Here is a 15,646-nt window from a genome sequence, read left to right as displayed (position 1 = left end):
GCTGCCACTGAGTCTTTTGAAAGTTTTCTAGTATTTATAGTCTAACACGAGCTGGATGTAAGTCATACTTTTGCAGTACCCCAAATTATCAAGAACTGCCTTCTTGTTATATACTTGTCACTCTTGAAAAGATGTTTTTTTCAAGTAAAATACAGTTTTTTCATGTATAGCAATTACAGGAAACTTCAGAGTTGCTTGACAGTAACTACTGTACTCAAAAGAGACGTGTAAATTGCACACCTTTATAAAGCAAATGTTGGTAAAATATTTTGCTTTCATTTTCTTGTAGTACAGTGAGGCATAAAGTAAAACAACAACAAAAAACTTTGAAAGGGAGAATGCCTTAGATTTTAGTGCAAAGTGCATTTCAGCAACTACAAGAAACTTGAAGTAGGTACAGAATTGTGCAGCCTGCAAGAAAGTCATCTGCATTTAAACTTGGGATGTACAAGGCAGTGTTTCCAAGCTGACCTGACAGCTCTGAAGTGCTATCCTTTAGCTCTGTGAAGCTCCCTAGGATAGATGCTGTTTCGAGAAGGTCACGGCTTGCATCATGTCCTACAAACAAAAACATGCTGATATCCTTTGAAATCCTAATATAGAGGCCACAGCAGTTCAGATACGGTGTTGAGGAGGGCACTGAAGCACTTGCTGTGGTAGCGTGGATGCGATCAAACCGCCCTGTGGTCTGTCTTTGAGCTGGGGACATCCCTGTTAGCATCGGTGGCCTAGCGACCTGAACACGGCGACCCTAAGGGATTTGCAGCCATACCATGAGAGCAGCTGTGCCGTGCCACGGTGCTGGCCACATACCATCCTTGCCCATCTCATGGTGCTGAGTGGCAGACGTGTAAGGACAGCAGCAGGGACTGCAGCTCCTCTGGCACCCTGCCCCAGAGCTCACCCGCAGAGTCTGAAGGGCTCACCATGCGGGAAGCAGCATCGGCATCGTGGCATTGAGTAGCCCTTGATAGATTTGGTAAATTCACAGAAGTGCTTTTTTCTTTTTTTCTTTCTTTCTTTCTTTCTTTTTTTTTTTCCTCCTAAATCTATTTGTACTTCTGGCCTCTGCAACATCCTGTGTCTAATAATTCTGCAATATGATTATGTGCTGGGTGAAAAAGGACTTCCTTCTGTTTGTTTCAAACCACACCACCTTATTTCATTTGGTGACTCCCAGTTCTTATATTCTGAGATATTTATCAAGAATCTCTTTCCTGTTCATCTGCTTTTTACTATTCTTGAGGGTTTTTCGTAAAGGGGAGGGTTTTTTTTCCTCAAGTCATAGAGCTCTGCCTTTTTTATCTTCAAACAAAACCTCTTCCATTCTGGGGTAGTTCTTGTTGCCTTTCTCTGTAGTTTTCTAGCCCTGCTCTGACATTTTTTTCCTTAATTCATGGCTTTCAGCAGGCTATTTTGTTCTTTGCCTTCTAGTTTGTGAAATAAAGGTACAGCTGTCATGAAAAACTGAAGCCGAGTGGGGGATAAAGTGTAGTGCTAAATTTCAGTGGAGAATAACTTTACTCCAAACCGATCAGATTGGGATTTAGATTTTGGAGGCAAGCCACCCACTGCAATAACAAATTGTTTCCTCTGATTAGCTGTAACACTGATTTTCATTGTCTCTTGCAACTAGATTTGAGAGACAAAATTGGTGTTAAACTTTACGCGAGTGTGCTGATTTTAAATAACGCCAGAACTTAAAACGCTATCTTCGTGCCAGCAGGAGTGCATGGTTTTAGAAGACAGGACTTTTGAATATTTCAGCTGGCCATTTTAAGCAGCCCAAGCGTAACATTTTCTGAAAATATTGGGAAATTTCTAGTGTTACTGTTTCTTTTTTTTTTTTTTTTTAGTTGCAGATCAACGCTGCCCTGGTTGGCTTTGATTTTCCCAAGGGGGCCCCTGCCTGCCACGAGCACTTTCTGTTCAGATGCTTTAAACAAACATCCCCAGATGAGCCTGGCCTTGGAAGAGGGCTTCATCTGAGTGAGAAGTGAAGAGCGTGTCCGTTCCCGGCACCCTGTGTCCTAAAGTCTGTATTAAGGCCTCGAAAATGTACAGGCGGCGTTTTGGGTACCCGGTGAGACAAACGGGTTGTGTTTTGGTGTAGTTAACCCAGCCCCAAGTGCTTCTGGACCCTGAGTCTCCCAACACTGCTGTCCAGTGGCAGGTCCTCACTCACATGGTGCACGTTGAGGTGTACGGTGTGCAAATACCGTACGAAACCTGAACCCGAGGCAGCTTTATAGATTATAGCTAGTGCTTTGAGTTGGAGGTGGTGGCAAGAGCAGCCTATGCCAGAGAAAAAGGTGTTAAAGAGCTGGAGATGGTTAGCTTGGATACAATCAGAAGAGACAGAGGGCCTTGAAAGCTAATTTGTTTTGGTTTTGCAAGCCGTCAGTCAAATAAAATACATCATCTCTTCATACAAGCCCGGCCTCACTTAGGCTTGTAAGAGTGGGAGATAATTTGATTACCAAGATCAAATGATGATGTTTTAGAGGAGGAGCCATCTGGAGCATTGGAGTGAGCAGCTGGCAGCCTGGGCTGCACGGTTAATTGTCTGACTGTGCCTTGCAACTATTTTTCCACTGCAAAACCTTTTAAGAGTCTTTAGAGATCAATCTACCCCACTGCTCTGAGTAAGATGCTATCTGCAAAATTGCACACTTGTTCCCTTTTAAAAGGGAAAGAAAAAAAATCGTTCCCTTTTAAAAGCTCTTTCCACAACACCATCTCTTTTTTTTTTTTTCTTCAATTTTCCTGTTGGTAAAGTATTTCTTTGTTAAAACTCACGTTGAATCCTTAATTTGCTGTAACCTGGTAGTTGCTTCACTTGACCTCGTCGCTGCTTTTTGTCCCGTGTTGTTACAGTTGTGGGGCCTCAAATGATGGCCAAACTTTGTCCGGATAGTTTTAACAGAAGTGCATTTTTTTTCAAGAAATTTTTAAAACGCCTGGATGGGATGAGAGCAGCAGAATCATGCACGAAAAGGAAGGGCTTTTCCAGCAGTGCTTGCTTTTACCTTACCAGCTTCTTCGGTGTCACTTGTGGTCTTGTCGTCTCACCTCCCATCGCTCCTTCTCCAGATTTCCCACTTGTTGCAGCAAGCCTGGTGTCTTGGCCCAGTGCTTTCCGTGCTGTGCTGAGTGGAAGTAAGTGGAGAAGGGCAGGGGGGGAGAGGGGGGGAAAAAAGTGGGTACCCAGTGGTTTGTGGTCCATATACCTGCTGGTGCATCCTGATCCTCGTCTGAATTTGCTTCGTACCATCACACCCCCCTTTTCTCTAGAGCTGTTGCTGAACGGAGACACCAGGAGGAAAACAGGATTTGGGAACAGGTGGCTGGGAGGGAGGAAAATAAAAGATGGACTTGCAGCATCTGGCTCAGCCGTGCGTTGGTTTACTTTTCTGCTAGCTCCTTGTACACGTGATTTATGGAGTGCAGCTGGGTTTTTACGCGGTGTCCCGGAGCGAACCTGAGTCCCTGTGAAGGTTTTGATGTCTGAGCACTCACTGGATAAATGGCTTGGCCTGGGGTGTGTGCCGAGGCTTGGGGAGGAATGAATTTTGATTAAGTAATTCTGTGGCTGATCTTTGCTCCAAACCTGTCAGGAACAAGGATGAATGTCTTAGTTCCTGAAGTGACACAGAGCGCTAAGCAGCCCTGAAAGGGCTCTGAAATATGTGTAATACTTAGTAATACTCATCGCTTCTGCTGGGGAAAACCCCCGCCCTCCCACAATTAAATCGTTTGTGAAATATTAATGAGAAAATGATATTTTCATTTCGTACAGACATTTAGTTCCCCAGAAATGTAAATAAATGAAGAGATTTTCTTAAGGTATGTGTTAAAGCTACCATGACTGCTCCTTGCCACTGCTGTCTTTAGCTCAGCTTAAGGACAATGAGGAGTGGGTCGTGGTGGGGGAGCAGTGGTGGTTTTCAGCTCCAGAGGACTTGGTTGGCCTGATGCCCAAGACCTGGGAGCCCTCTTGAGCAGCCCCGAGCCCGGTTCCTGGCTGGCTGGAGAACCCCAGGCTGGCTGCTGTGTGGCCAACGTGTCCCCAAAGCGGCTTTGCAGGGCTGTCGGTTATAGCCAGCTGAAATCCATGATGTGCTGCCTTTCTGAGGATTTGGGGGCTATTTCCAGCCTGGCTGAAACGAAAGGGTGTTGCTGAGCCCTGATTTCGGTAACTCTGCTTTCCTGTCAGTGCATCTGATTGCATTTGGGACTGTGCCTCCGGTAACGCTTGGGTGCCGCCTGGCAATTTCCACTTCTTGGCGGCTGTGACCCAGCAAATTGCTTGGAGTCTACAAGTGGAAAGCGGAGTTCAGGGAGGGTTCAACGCTCCCCATCCGTGGGGGAGCTCAGGCATTTCCCACCACGGCTGCCTTCCCTGTCCATCCTGCCCTTCGTTTAACTCACGCTGGCGGGCTGAACAGCGGGGCTGTCAGAGGAGATCGCTCCTTTCCCTCTTCCTGGCTGCAGTGCCCATCAGTTGCTCCCCGAGGGGCAGAGGTGGCGGTGGCACCGGTGCTGCCGGGAGCGCTGACCTGCTGCAGGCTCTGTCCGAGTGCCGAGGCAGAGCCCTGGCGGGGGAATTTGCTGGCGCTGCCCTGTGCAGGGCTGGAAATTACTTCCCAGGAAAAAGGGAAGAGGGTTTTTTTGTAGCAGCAGAGGTTTGTGTTTGACGTTATGTGCTTGGTTTTGTGTGGTGCTTCAGTGCAAGGCATGGATTGTTTTGCTCGTGAGTTCTGTCTGGTGAAAATTTCCCTTGCTACGTGTGGTGTTTCAAGGGAAAAGGAAAACCAGAATCGAAAAAGCACAAGCGGAGATGCATTATGCCTCTGCTCTCAGCATCCTGCGTGTCAGCCTGCCTCCTCTAAGTGCCTTATCCTGGTTACGCAGCACCGCCCTCGGTGTAGTATTCCCAGATAGGATAAATGGTTCCTGGGGAGAGAGCTATTGCGTGTTGCTGAAAAGCAGGTCATAGTGCCGAATAAGCAAATAAATCAGAAGCTGGTGTTTAAACTTAATTTGAGCCTCTCAGAAAAAAAAAAAAAAAAAGTACCTTGTAATCCGTACAGGGTTAATTGTACTGTAGACAAGGAGGGGACGGCCGCAGTCACGATGATGGATTTCCCTCTGCGGCACGTACAGGCAGCATCTGCAAACCAGCGCCAGGACGGGAGCCCCGGCTTTGGAGAGAAGCAGCCTCCCTCGCGTGGCCGTCGGATGCTCCTGCCTGCCTGCCTGCCTGGCTCCCGACACTCCAGCAGGAAGGAGGGTGTTGGACCAGGGGCAGCTGCCAGCGAGGTGCGAGCTTTCCTCGATGGGAGGATTGCCCACGGCCTTGCTGGCACCGGGTGGGCTGCCCTTGCGGCTGTTGGGGCCAGGCGGGCTCTGTGTGGAGGTCGGGGCTGCTGCTGGGGGTGCGGGGGGCTCTTTGGGGGCACAGCGGCAGGACGGAGGGTCCTGAGGTGGTGGCCAGCCTAAATATCAGCCATTGTGGTTTAGGACTGGGAGACTTGAGCAGCTCTGGGTAGTGCCCTGTGCCCTCTGGCATCCTCCTCCCCGTCACTGCTGCTGTGGGAGCCCGGGGAGGGCTGCTGGGATGTGTCCTGCTGCTGGGACATGCTCCCAGGCACCTCTGGGGACACCGGCGAGAAGCTGGCACGCAGAGGGGTCTCCTCGCAGATCCAGCTGCGGCTTCTGGATGATTTCTCAGCGTTATTTGCTTTTGCCACTAGATGGTGAAGTAAGTAATAAGTGAGAACACCCAGAGTCTTGCTGTGCTCCCCAGCGGCCTCCCTCCTCGTGGAATCACGCCAGTGTGCTTTGCTTTCTGGGAACCCGGCAATTTCAGGCAATTATCCCCTGGATGCTTTATGCGGCTCGGCCTCCGAGCACTGCTGCTGCCACGCCAAGCCCTTTGATCTCTAACTCCAGATTCACTCAGACAGGCCGAGCTGGGTTAAACGCAGCGCAAGCCTGCCTGATGCTGGTGTGTGTGGAAAGCCACCTCAGAAAGCTTTCTGTGGGAGCTTGCTTGTTTAATGAAGAGGGGGGGATGACCCAGACCCCCTTCATGGTGACCTGAGCCTGCTGTGAGACCCACACCTTGCTGGGTGGGCACGGCAGGCCCCTGCCTTCGCTGCTGCCTGCTGGGCCCTCTCTGTGCCCAGTCACTCACGTTGCTGGCAGCTTTTTGGGGTTGGCACGTGAGGGCACGGCTCAGCTGGGGCACCGTGAAGGAGGGAAACTTGCTGACTGCAGCCCTGGCCCCGAGGCAGCGTCGCTGTCAGGGCCTCAGACAGAGACGGTGAAGAACAGGGAGGGAAAAGGGCAGGGATGCGGTCGGGCCCCAGGGTGAGTAGCTTGAGCGAACGAGTTACGGCTTCCCAGCTGACTAATTGGACGTTGGCCTCTCCCAGTTGTGAAATTAAACACTTTAAAGCCAGGCAGCCTCAAATTTGCTTTAAACACGGGCCGGCTCTGCTGATGAAAGGTAACTTGCTGAGCTGCAAGAACCTGGATTGTTTTCATTCAGGGGAGGTTACAAGGGAAGGCAGCGGCACCCAGCTGCGCTCCCGGCTCCTCTCTGCCCGCCCGGGCCTGCCCGCCCTCGGAAAGGCAACTCTGGCCCAGGTGCCCTGCCACAGCCGGGCCCTTGGCCATGGGTCGGTGCTGGCTGGGAAAGCTGCCTGGTATGGGGTCTTACGGGAGCTGCTCGTGGTCTGTCGGGTTCGTGCTTCATCCCCTCTGTGCCCATTTTGGCTGATGCATCCCGTGGGCAGATGGGGTGGGAGGCCGGGGGAGGGCCGGGGCTGGGGCTGGCCCCACGGCCCTTTGGTTGTGGCCACACTGCAGGGCACAGCAAGGATGGAGGATTCCTGGTGGGGGGAACTGGATAAAGAGGCTGTGTGAAAACCTGTGATCAGAATGAACTTGTATCCGTACCCACAGGTGCCACAGAGACAACATGCACTGTTGTTTCTCTCTCCACCCCTGGTATGAGGTGCCCGAGAGGTGTGCATCCTGCTCCTGAGGTGAGCCTTTAGCGGCACAGGGGCCACCACAGCACAAAGGAGGGGAAATGGTAACTGGGGGAGGTTCACGTGAGCGCCGTGCCTGCGCTCAGCCTCACCCCCGCGCTGTGAGCCGTAGCACGGAAATGCTTCTCCTGGCTGTTGATTTAGGGCTGTGCAATCAAACCTGGCGGCTACAATCCTGCCAAACAGGGCAGGCAACCCCAGTGCAGCTGATGAGGAAACGCGAGCCGGGCTTTAAGGCTGTTTGTGGGAAAAAAATACTGAAGGAGCAGGTGGTCACAGAGGATCTGTCTCGCGCTGGTTTGGGCCAGACACGGGGCAGGGAAGATCTGCTAGGATCGGTAATATTCAGCGTGCTCCTCTCCTCCCTGCCCAACACCCGACACCACGGCAGCGTCCCTCTGCTCGCCGGGGGATTAGGTGCGAGCGCAGGACGCCGTCGCTGCTATCCCTTCCACGATGGTTTATTCAAATAACTAGGGAAAGTACATCCAGCAGCTGAGTCCAGACAAACTCCGTTGAAAAACGCAGCTTCTGGGGAAGGCATCGCTGTCAGGTCGAGGAAAAGAGCAAAATCTACAGCTGCAGTGCAGTGGTGGATGGGGAAGGGGAGGTCTGTGGGTTTGAATGCACGTGCAGGGCCAAGTGCTTGGGTTCCCAGAGCAGCTGGTGGGGACAGACGGGTGGGTGGCCAGACCAGACACAGTTCTGATGATTTTTTAAAGTATTTATTATTATTATTATTTTTTTAAAGAAGAAGAAGATGAATCATAGCACTTGCACTGCCTCCCTGGAAATGGATGGTGCATTTGCTGACGTTGGTATTACAGGGCAGTGGCACTATGATGTACCCAACCATGCCAGGTTTGCCTGCTGATGATCTTTGCCTCTTCTCTGATATTTTTTTTTCTATTTTTTTGGTGTGGCTTGGGTGCAGTTTGCTTGTCATGGGGAAAAGCTGTCCCTCTGGAAGCTAATAGGAGGGGCTATTTGGTCGTTAGTCCGCAGAGCATCCCAGGCCATGGGCTCTCAGCGCGTTACCCCCAACAGAGCCCGGTTACTAAAGCAAACCTCCCCGCACAACACCCTGTTTTGATTTATTCAGACAAAGCCAGCAGCACAATCAAAACCCACAGCCACAACCAGGGCTTCCTGCCATGTATATGCAAATACGGAGATCAGGGCGAGCGAGCGAAGCCCAGACCTCCAGCTCCCTCCTACAGCCCGCACGGAGCTGCTTCCAGAAGTGTTTCTGCACCGTGGCTACTGCTTGCCCTTTTCCCCTGGTCCCCCACTGGTCTGAATCCATCCTGTTTCCATCCCTACTCCCATCCCCTGATCGGCACGCGATGCAGCCCATGTGGCACGAGGACGAGCTGTGTGCTGGGCCCTCTCATCAGGCACTTGGTGGTGGGGTTTGAGCTGCAGAGACCTTGCCGCTCACACCAGCGTTGTTAGCAGCTCGCATTCAGAAGCTGAGCATCTGGATGCAAATGCCGGGGGATTGATATAAAAAATTTATTTACTTTTTGTTTTTCTTTCCCCCGAAGCTTTTCTCTAGTCTTCCACAGGCTACAAATTCACAGTTCTTAGCAAATCCCAGGACTCTGAGAGCTGAGGCTTTATTACAAATTACCATAAAGTGCGGGATGAGCTCATAACACGGCATCCTGTAGGAGCTGCAGGCTGCTGTGGGGCATCCTAGGGGTGCTCGCCGGCCCTGGCATTCCCACCTGCCTGCCATGCAGAGCTATGGGACGGCCTGCAGAGGAGGTAGAAGGGAGATGTGACGTCGCTGAGATGCTTTGCAGGCAGCGCTGGGTGCTGCTGGGGCTCCCAAAGCGTCAATAATGTCACCAGGATGTCACACGCATGGCTGTGGTGGTGATGCAACTAAAGTGTGCTGATGTGCCAGGTTTCCTCTTGGAGATGAGCACAGCGTGCTCCCAGCTGTCCCCAGGCTTCTGCTGGGGTGATTGGAAGCCCCCGCTGATCCCGCACCCAAGGGAGACCAAGCCCTGCTGCCGGAGGCAGCGCCCCATGTCCTGCAGAGCACGCAGCTCCCGGCGGCCAGCAGAAAGCAGAAGATGGCCCCAACGCCCAGCATCTCCTCGCCCCCTCCCTGGCCTTTCCACATACCCAGGTGAGTCCCTGTACCCTGTGTGCCCACACCTTCCCCTTGTTGTGAAGTCAGTGGTTATAGCTTACGGCCACTCTGATGGAGACCCCTCCAACGTGCATGGAAAGGTGCATGCACATCATTTTGGGTTCAACGTACAGGTTTTAAGTCGCTCCCCGTGGATCGCCACCTTCCCAGGTGCGCTGCACAGTGGGTCCCGCACTCCCCCACCTCTCCATCCTGTGCTAGCCCCAGAGGTTCTGCAGCTCCCAGACCCCATTTTCCACCCCAGCTCTGTCTGCCGGGCATCGCCGCTCCTGGGCCTGGCTTATAACACTGGCGCGGTGCGGGGACGAAGCTGACAGGGCTTCCTCCATCTCGCGGAGCAAATCCGTTCATTGGCCCGAGCGCCCGGCGCGCCGATTAATTACCAGCTGCCTGGCTCTGGAGCACGGCGTGAGCAGCGGTAGAGCCGGCTGAAAATGAGAGCGAGGAGCCCGTGAGGGTCAGGGCTGGAGTCCATGTGCCGGGGGGGGGGTGAGCGAGCTGTGTGCGGGGAGCTGGCATCCTCGGGGCCACCAGGTACGTCGCCTCTGCTTTCCGATCAGAAATGTCCCTTATTGCTGCTGCTGCTGCTGCAGCGGGGCAAAGCCCCACGGCACCCCGTGGGGCAGGCGTGGGGACCGGAGCCCCCTCCCACCCTCCTGCTTGAGGGGCTGGGGAGAAACAGCGGGGAGCTGGCAGGGAAGGGGCAGGAGGACGAGCCCCGGGGGGGGGGGGGGGGGGGGCTGCGGGGGCTCGGCCGTGGGCCGGGAGCTCCCGTGGGTGCCGCGGCCCCGGGGGCCGGAGCGTGCAGTGAGGCGCCGCGGCCAGCAGGTGCCACTGCCCCCCCGCGCTGCCCGCCGCCGCCCGGCCCCCCCGGCCCCCCCATCCCACCCCACCCCGAGCATCCCCACGGCACGGGGGGCGCACGGAGGGGCGGCGGCGGTGCCCCCCCCCCCCCCCCGGGGCTCCCCGCGGGGACGTTGGCTGCGGGGCCCCCACGCGGGACCGGTCCGCAGCTGCCCCCCCCTGTGGGGGTGCACGAAGCCCCGTGGGGGGGGGGGGGGCGGCAGGAGCAGCCCACCCGTGTGTCCCCCCCCCCCCCCTTCCCCCGTGTCCCCACCCCACGGAGGGAGCCGCGGCTCCGCAGCGGGGCGAGACCCCCGTGGGGTGGGCTGCGGATGGGGGGGGGAGCGGTGCGGAGCGGGGCTGCGCTGCCCGGGGGGGGGGGGATTTGGGGATGGGGGGGGGGGGGGTGACAATAGGGTCGGGGGGCGGTGGGTGCGGATGGGGGTGAGCACAGGGGGCTGTTGGGGGGGGGGGGGGGGGGGAGGAGCACGCGTGTGCGCGGCGTGTCCGTGTCCGTGTACGCGCACCGGGGGCAGCTCCCTCCCCACGTGGGGCTGACGCGGCAGCCCCGGCCAGATCCGGGGCTATAAAGGGGCCGGCAGGCGGGCGAAGCACGGCAGCCGCCGCCGGCTGCAGCCCCGGCCCCGCTCCGCTTGCCCTCCGCCGGCAGCGCCCGGCATGAGCCGCGGCCCCCCGCGCCCCCCCGGCGCCCCCCGAGCGGCCCCGGCCCCGGCCGCGGCGCCCTAGGAGCGCGGAGCCCCCCCGGGTTGGGGCTGGGGGCGAAGGGCGAGGGCCGCCGAGCAGCCGGGGTTGATGTTTAACCGGGAGCGCCCGTTCACGGAGAGGGGCCACTTCTTCTCCTCCATGGAGTACCAGCGGCAGCTGGGGGAGGAGGAGGGCTACCCGCCTCCCGCGGCCAACGGGAGCTTCAACGACAGCGGGGCCGGGCCGGGATGGGGCATGCCGTACCCCCTGCACACCACCGTCACCCTCATCAGCCTGGCGGGCTTGCTCATGCTCTTCACCGTCTTCGGGAACGTCCTGGTCATCATCGCCGTCTTCACCAGCCGGGCGCTCAAGGCGCCCCAGAACCTCTTCCTGGTGTCTTTAGCCTCGGCCGACATCCTGGTGGCCACGCTGGTCATCCCCTTCTCCCTGGCGAACGAGATGATGGGGTACTGGTACTTCGGCAAGGTGTGGTGTGAGATCTACCTGGCCTTGGACGTGCTCTTCTGCACCTCCTCCATCGTGCATTTGTGTGCCATCAGCCTGGACCGCTACTGGTCCATCACGCAAGCCATCGAGTACAACCTCAAGCGCACCCCGCGCCGCATCAAGTGCATCATCTTCATCGTCTGGGTCATCTCGGCCGTCATCTCCTTCCCACCGCTCATCTCCATCGAGAAGAAGAGCGGGCAGCAGGCAGACCAGGGGGTGGCGGGGTGCAAGATCAATGACGAGAAGTGGTACATCATCTCCTCTAGCATCGGCTCCTTCTTTGCCCCCTGCCTCATCATGATCCTGGTCTACGTGCGCATCTATCAGATAGCCAAGAGGCGCACCAGGGTACCGCCGAACAAGCGGGCAGAGCGCCCCGAGAAGAAGCAGAACGGCTTGGCCGACAAGGAGGACCTGCCGGCCACAGCCCAGCTCAACGGGGAGAAAGCGGCCGGAGGCGGCGACGGGCAGGAGGGAGAGGTCAATGGCATAGACATGGAGGAGACCTCCTCCTCCGAGCACCAGGACAACAACCAGTCCAAGAAGTCAGAGAGACCATCAAGGGGAAAGGCCAAGACTAAGCTGAGCCAGATTAAGCCTGGGGACAGTTTGCCCAGGAAGGTGGAGGAGGAGAGGACCACCAAAGGGTCCCGGTGGAGGGGCAGGCAGAACCGGGAGAAGCGCTTCACCTTTGTGCTGGCGGTGGTGATCGGTGTCTTTGTCATCTGCTGGTTCCCCTTCTTCTTCACCTACACACTGACTGCCGTCTGCAGGAGCTGCTCCGTGCCCGAAACCCTCTTCAAGTTCTTCTTCTGGTTCGGTTACTGCAATAGCTCCTTGAACCCCGTCATCTATACAATTTTCAACCATGACTTCAGGCGGGCCTTCAAAAGGATCCTCTGCAGAATAGAGAGGAAAAGGATTGTTTGAAGGACCCCCTGGTTTGGGCAGGACTAATCATTCAAGACTTTGTAGGAGTGTAAGGCATGGCTCCCTTGGGCTGTGCTTGCATGGGATGGTTTCCTTCAGCCTGTGAGTAGGAAACCCTCAAAACCTGAGACGAGCCTATCAACACGCCAGACAGCAGCAGCGAGGAGCAGCAGGCAAGTGGAAGTCCGAGCCGTGGCATTCGGCTTTCCAGGGGAGGATGGCTTTTGACTTGCTTGGTTTACTTTGTTAGTTTTTTTTTTTTTTCTTTTGCCAGAGTCTCTCAGTGGATATTTTCATGACTGCTCAGTTTGACTCTTTAAAGACAAGCTCCGTGCAGCTCCATGAGATGAACAACAAAGAGGGAGTATGCCACCCAGAGGTGTCGGCTTTTTTATTTCGTTGTATTGTATATGTAATTAATATTACCCCCCCCCCGTGTAAAATACAGTATTGTATCCCTGAATCTGAATGTCTTAAGTTTTGTAAGGCAAGCAGCTTTGAAACTGTGAATGCTTTAACTATCTTTGATACCTTAAAAGTCCCTCTCTTCCCACCCTCCGAAAACTCAAAACCACTGAAAAATTAGAGCCATTTCCCCTACCCATCAGTCTGACGTTACCAAAATTTCCGATGTCCGTCCTGTTTTTTGTTTGTCTGTTTTTTTTTTTTTTTTTTTTTACTACAGAGCTTAGTATCACACATCTTGCCAGACTGGCTTTTTTCTTTTTTTTTTTTCTTTTGGTGTCATACCTGGTTGTATTTAATTTTTGTGTTGCCCGTGCTATGATACAGCTGAGCTGGGAACTTCCCAGCCGTTAGGAGGTAGAGCAGAGCCGAGGAGTGGTGGCTTTGCCATGCAGTCCTGGGGGGCTGTGAGGTGGGCTCCTTCTCACGCCGTGCAGTGGGCTCCTTCTCACGCCGTGCGAGGCTTGGGACCCAGCCAAGCTCCCAGCGAGTTAATCTCGCCTGATATTATACCACACTGCAGTGATGAAACGTGTTCAGCACTAACACACTACTTCCCCCACCTCCAACTGTAAATAGATAACATTTCATAGCAAATATCAGGGCTCTGTATATCATGCTATCTTGTTTGTATTGATTTTTTTTTTGATGTTTTAAATCCTGCTGGGTTTCCTGGAGAAGCAGAGGGGGTTTGTTTGCAGAGGTGGTTCCAACTTTCTGAATTAACGGAGGAGAGTTAAGTTTTTAATATGCCAGACTCACCTTTCCTAGGAAATACTGAAGCATCCCTCTTTCAGTCTTACACAGGGCAAAACCCTGAAATGGGAAACTTACTGACACTTTCCCCTGTATTTTATAATGCATTATTATTTTTTTTTTTATTTAAAGAAATGTGTACATATTGTGAGATTGGAGCAGGAGAGAGAGTTATTACTGCTTTCACACTCCTTTCCTGAAATGTCTTTCAGCTTTTTCTGCTACAAAATAAAAATTAAAAAGAAAAAAATAATGAACAGAACAAATGTAACATCTTTGTGCCATGAAGAAATTTATGGAGAATACTGAAAGGAAAAAAAAATTCTTGATATATCACAGTAAATGCATTGGCAAGAGTTTAAATGTTATGAAAATAGCTTTATCAAGTGCTGACAAATCGTAGAAATTGTTTGAGAAAGCCAAGTTTAAGTCTCTTGTATCGGATGAATTTGCCTTCTCTGGAATTTTGTGGTGCAAGGAAGAGACTTTAAAACAATACCTTTTTACTTTTGGAAGTGTTTTGTTGATTTTGCTCTCTCTTTGGCTTTGTAATTAACTCTGAGGGTGCCCGGCTGCATCCTGGGACCTGGAGAGCAATGTTTACATTCACTTGCATTTTCAGAGTTGAATCCTCAAGACGTGAGGAAAGCAAATAAATAAACTGTGCTTTACTGTAAAACAAACCAACAGAAAACACAAGCAGAAGTTGCTATAATGGATGATTATTTTTATTAAATAAAAGAACGTTTACAGATCAAGTGTGAAAACCCTCTGAATAATCTGTTAGCTGTAATTTTTTCCAGCCGTTCACCGATTCTCCGGCAGCTTTGGTCTTGACATTTTTTTTCAAGAGCGCGTTGGGAAAAGCACTGGCGGTTTCTGAAAGACGTTTTTACCCCAGGTAGGGAACAATGGCTCGCTTCATTGCGCAAGGGCAGAATAACAAATGAGTCCTTGATGTTTCTTGTTCTTTCCCCCCCCTTTTCATGCCCCGGTAAGAGCATTCACGTGCTTCTTAAAGGAAAGAGGTTAGGTGTGATTTGCTCCTTGGAAATGCAGCCTGGCCCTCACTGGGAATGCCAGGCTGGTGCAGTTTTTGTAGCTCTTTTGTTGATTTTTTTTTGGTGATAATTAGGTTGCAGATGGGATTAGAAGTGCTCGGGGTGGAAGGCAGTACTCCTTGCTATATGCGGGAGTGCCCACCCGCCCAGAGTGGTGGCCTTTGCAGGCCAGGAGGGCTTGATGGAGGCCGGGTGTCCTGCTGTCCCCTCTGGTGGCCTTGAGGGGTTTTCCAAAGTAGACCCAGGGGAGATGTAGGGGTCGGTGCCTTCCTCATCCCTATGTCTCTCTGCCGTCCTCATGTCCGAGTCTCTAGCACAGACAAAAGCATATTTTGGTGGGTTTGGGGGTGGGGGCTGTGGCTTTGACGGGCTGTCGGTGAAGCTGTGCACAACTGAAACATGGCTGATTATTCCTAGTTTTCCATCAAAGATAAAAGCAATGTTCCCAGTTTCCATCAAAGATAAAAGCAATGTGCTTTTGGGGTCGTGTCTCTCCCAATACCCCGTGTCCTCACAGTTCAGCCCAGCCCAATAAAATACCCCAGGGGCTATGTTAGGCGGGGACAGTGACTCCCTGCATCTGGCATGGAGCTGCCTGCCCGTCCCTGTGGCCGGTGTCTGAATTTCCACCGTCCTGCTGCCTTTGCTATCTTCTGACTCGTTTTTGTGTTTCATTTCCCTGAGCTGTTGGTCTTTTTGGTTTCAGCTCTGTCCCGGGCCCTTTCTGCCTGCTAAAGGAGGGGCATGTCTGAGATGCAGGGGTCTTGTGGGCCGTGTCATGCTGTTTTTGGGGTGAAACCACCGCTCTTCTCCCTGTGTGGTGGTAAACGTTGAGGTAAATGTTGAGCCTGCCCCACATCTTGCTGGGGGGTTGGGGCCCTGCAGCACAGGCCCGGTCCCAGTGCCTGGCCCTTCGTTTTCCCTCTCCCACATTCCTCCCTCAGTTTGGAGAAAGCAGCATCAGCGCTCCGGCTCATTCCCATGCAAATGCCACATTATGGGATGTAATGAGCTGTGGTTGTTTTTTAATAACCTTTTATGTCGGGGCTGGAATGTTAACCGTGCGGGGGCAGAGAAGGTGCCAGCTCAGGGACATGGATGTGCAGCCATGAGGAGGAGGCCTGGCATGGCAAGTGTCCCCAGATGTC

The 15,646-nt window shown here is 53.5% G+C and overlaps 1 protein-coding gene across 1 annotated transcript; it reads left to right on the top strand.

Moving 5' to 3' along the window:
• The first annotated feature begins 10,608 nt into the window (after positions 1–10,608).
• Positions 10,609–14,195, top strand: ADRA2A (adrenoceptor alpha 2A). The gene is made up of 2 exons (XM_067001150.1): positions 10,609–12,389; positions 12,491–14,195. Exon 1 carries the CDS (start codon positions 10,882–10,884, stop codon positions 12,214–12,216), a length of 1,335 nt encoding a protein of 444 aa, XP_066857251.1. The 5' UTR covers positions 10,609–10,881; the 3' UTR covers positions 12,217–12,389; positions 12,491–14,195.
• The last annotated feature ends 1,451 nt before the right edge of the window (positions 14,196–15,646 follow it).

This window comes from Anser cygnoides, chromosome 7, assembly GCF_040182565.1.
Source record: "Anser cygnoides isolate HZ-2024a breed goose chromosome 7, Taihu_goose_T2T_genome, whole genome shotgun sequence".
NCBI classification, from domain to species: domain Eukaryota; kingdom Metazoa; phylum Chordata; class Aves; order Anseriformes; family Anatidae; genus Anser; species Anser cygnoides.
The sequence above is the reverse complement of the archived record's forward strand: the minus strand, read 5'-3'. Positions and strand labels throughout refer to the sequence as shown.

Bases quoted from the DNA above. Each gene is read 5' to 3' on its own strand.
- ADRA2A (XM_067001150.1), top strand. From the start codon at position 10,882: ATGTTTAACCGGGAGCGCCCGTTCACGGAGAGGGGCCACTTCTTCTCC.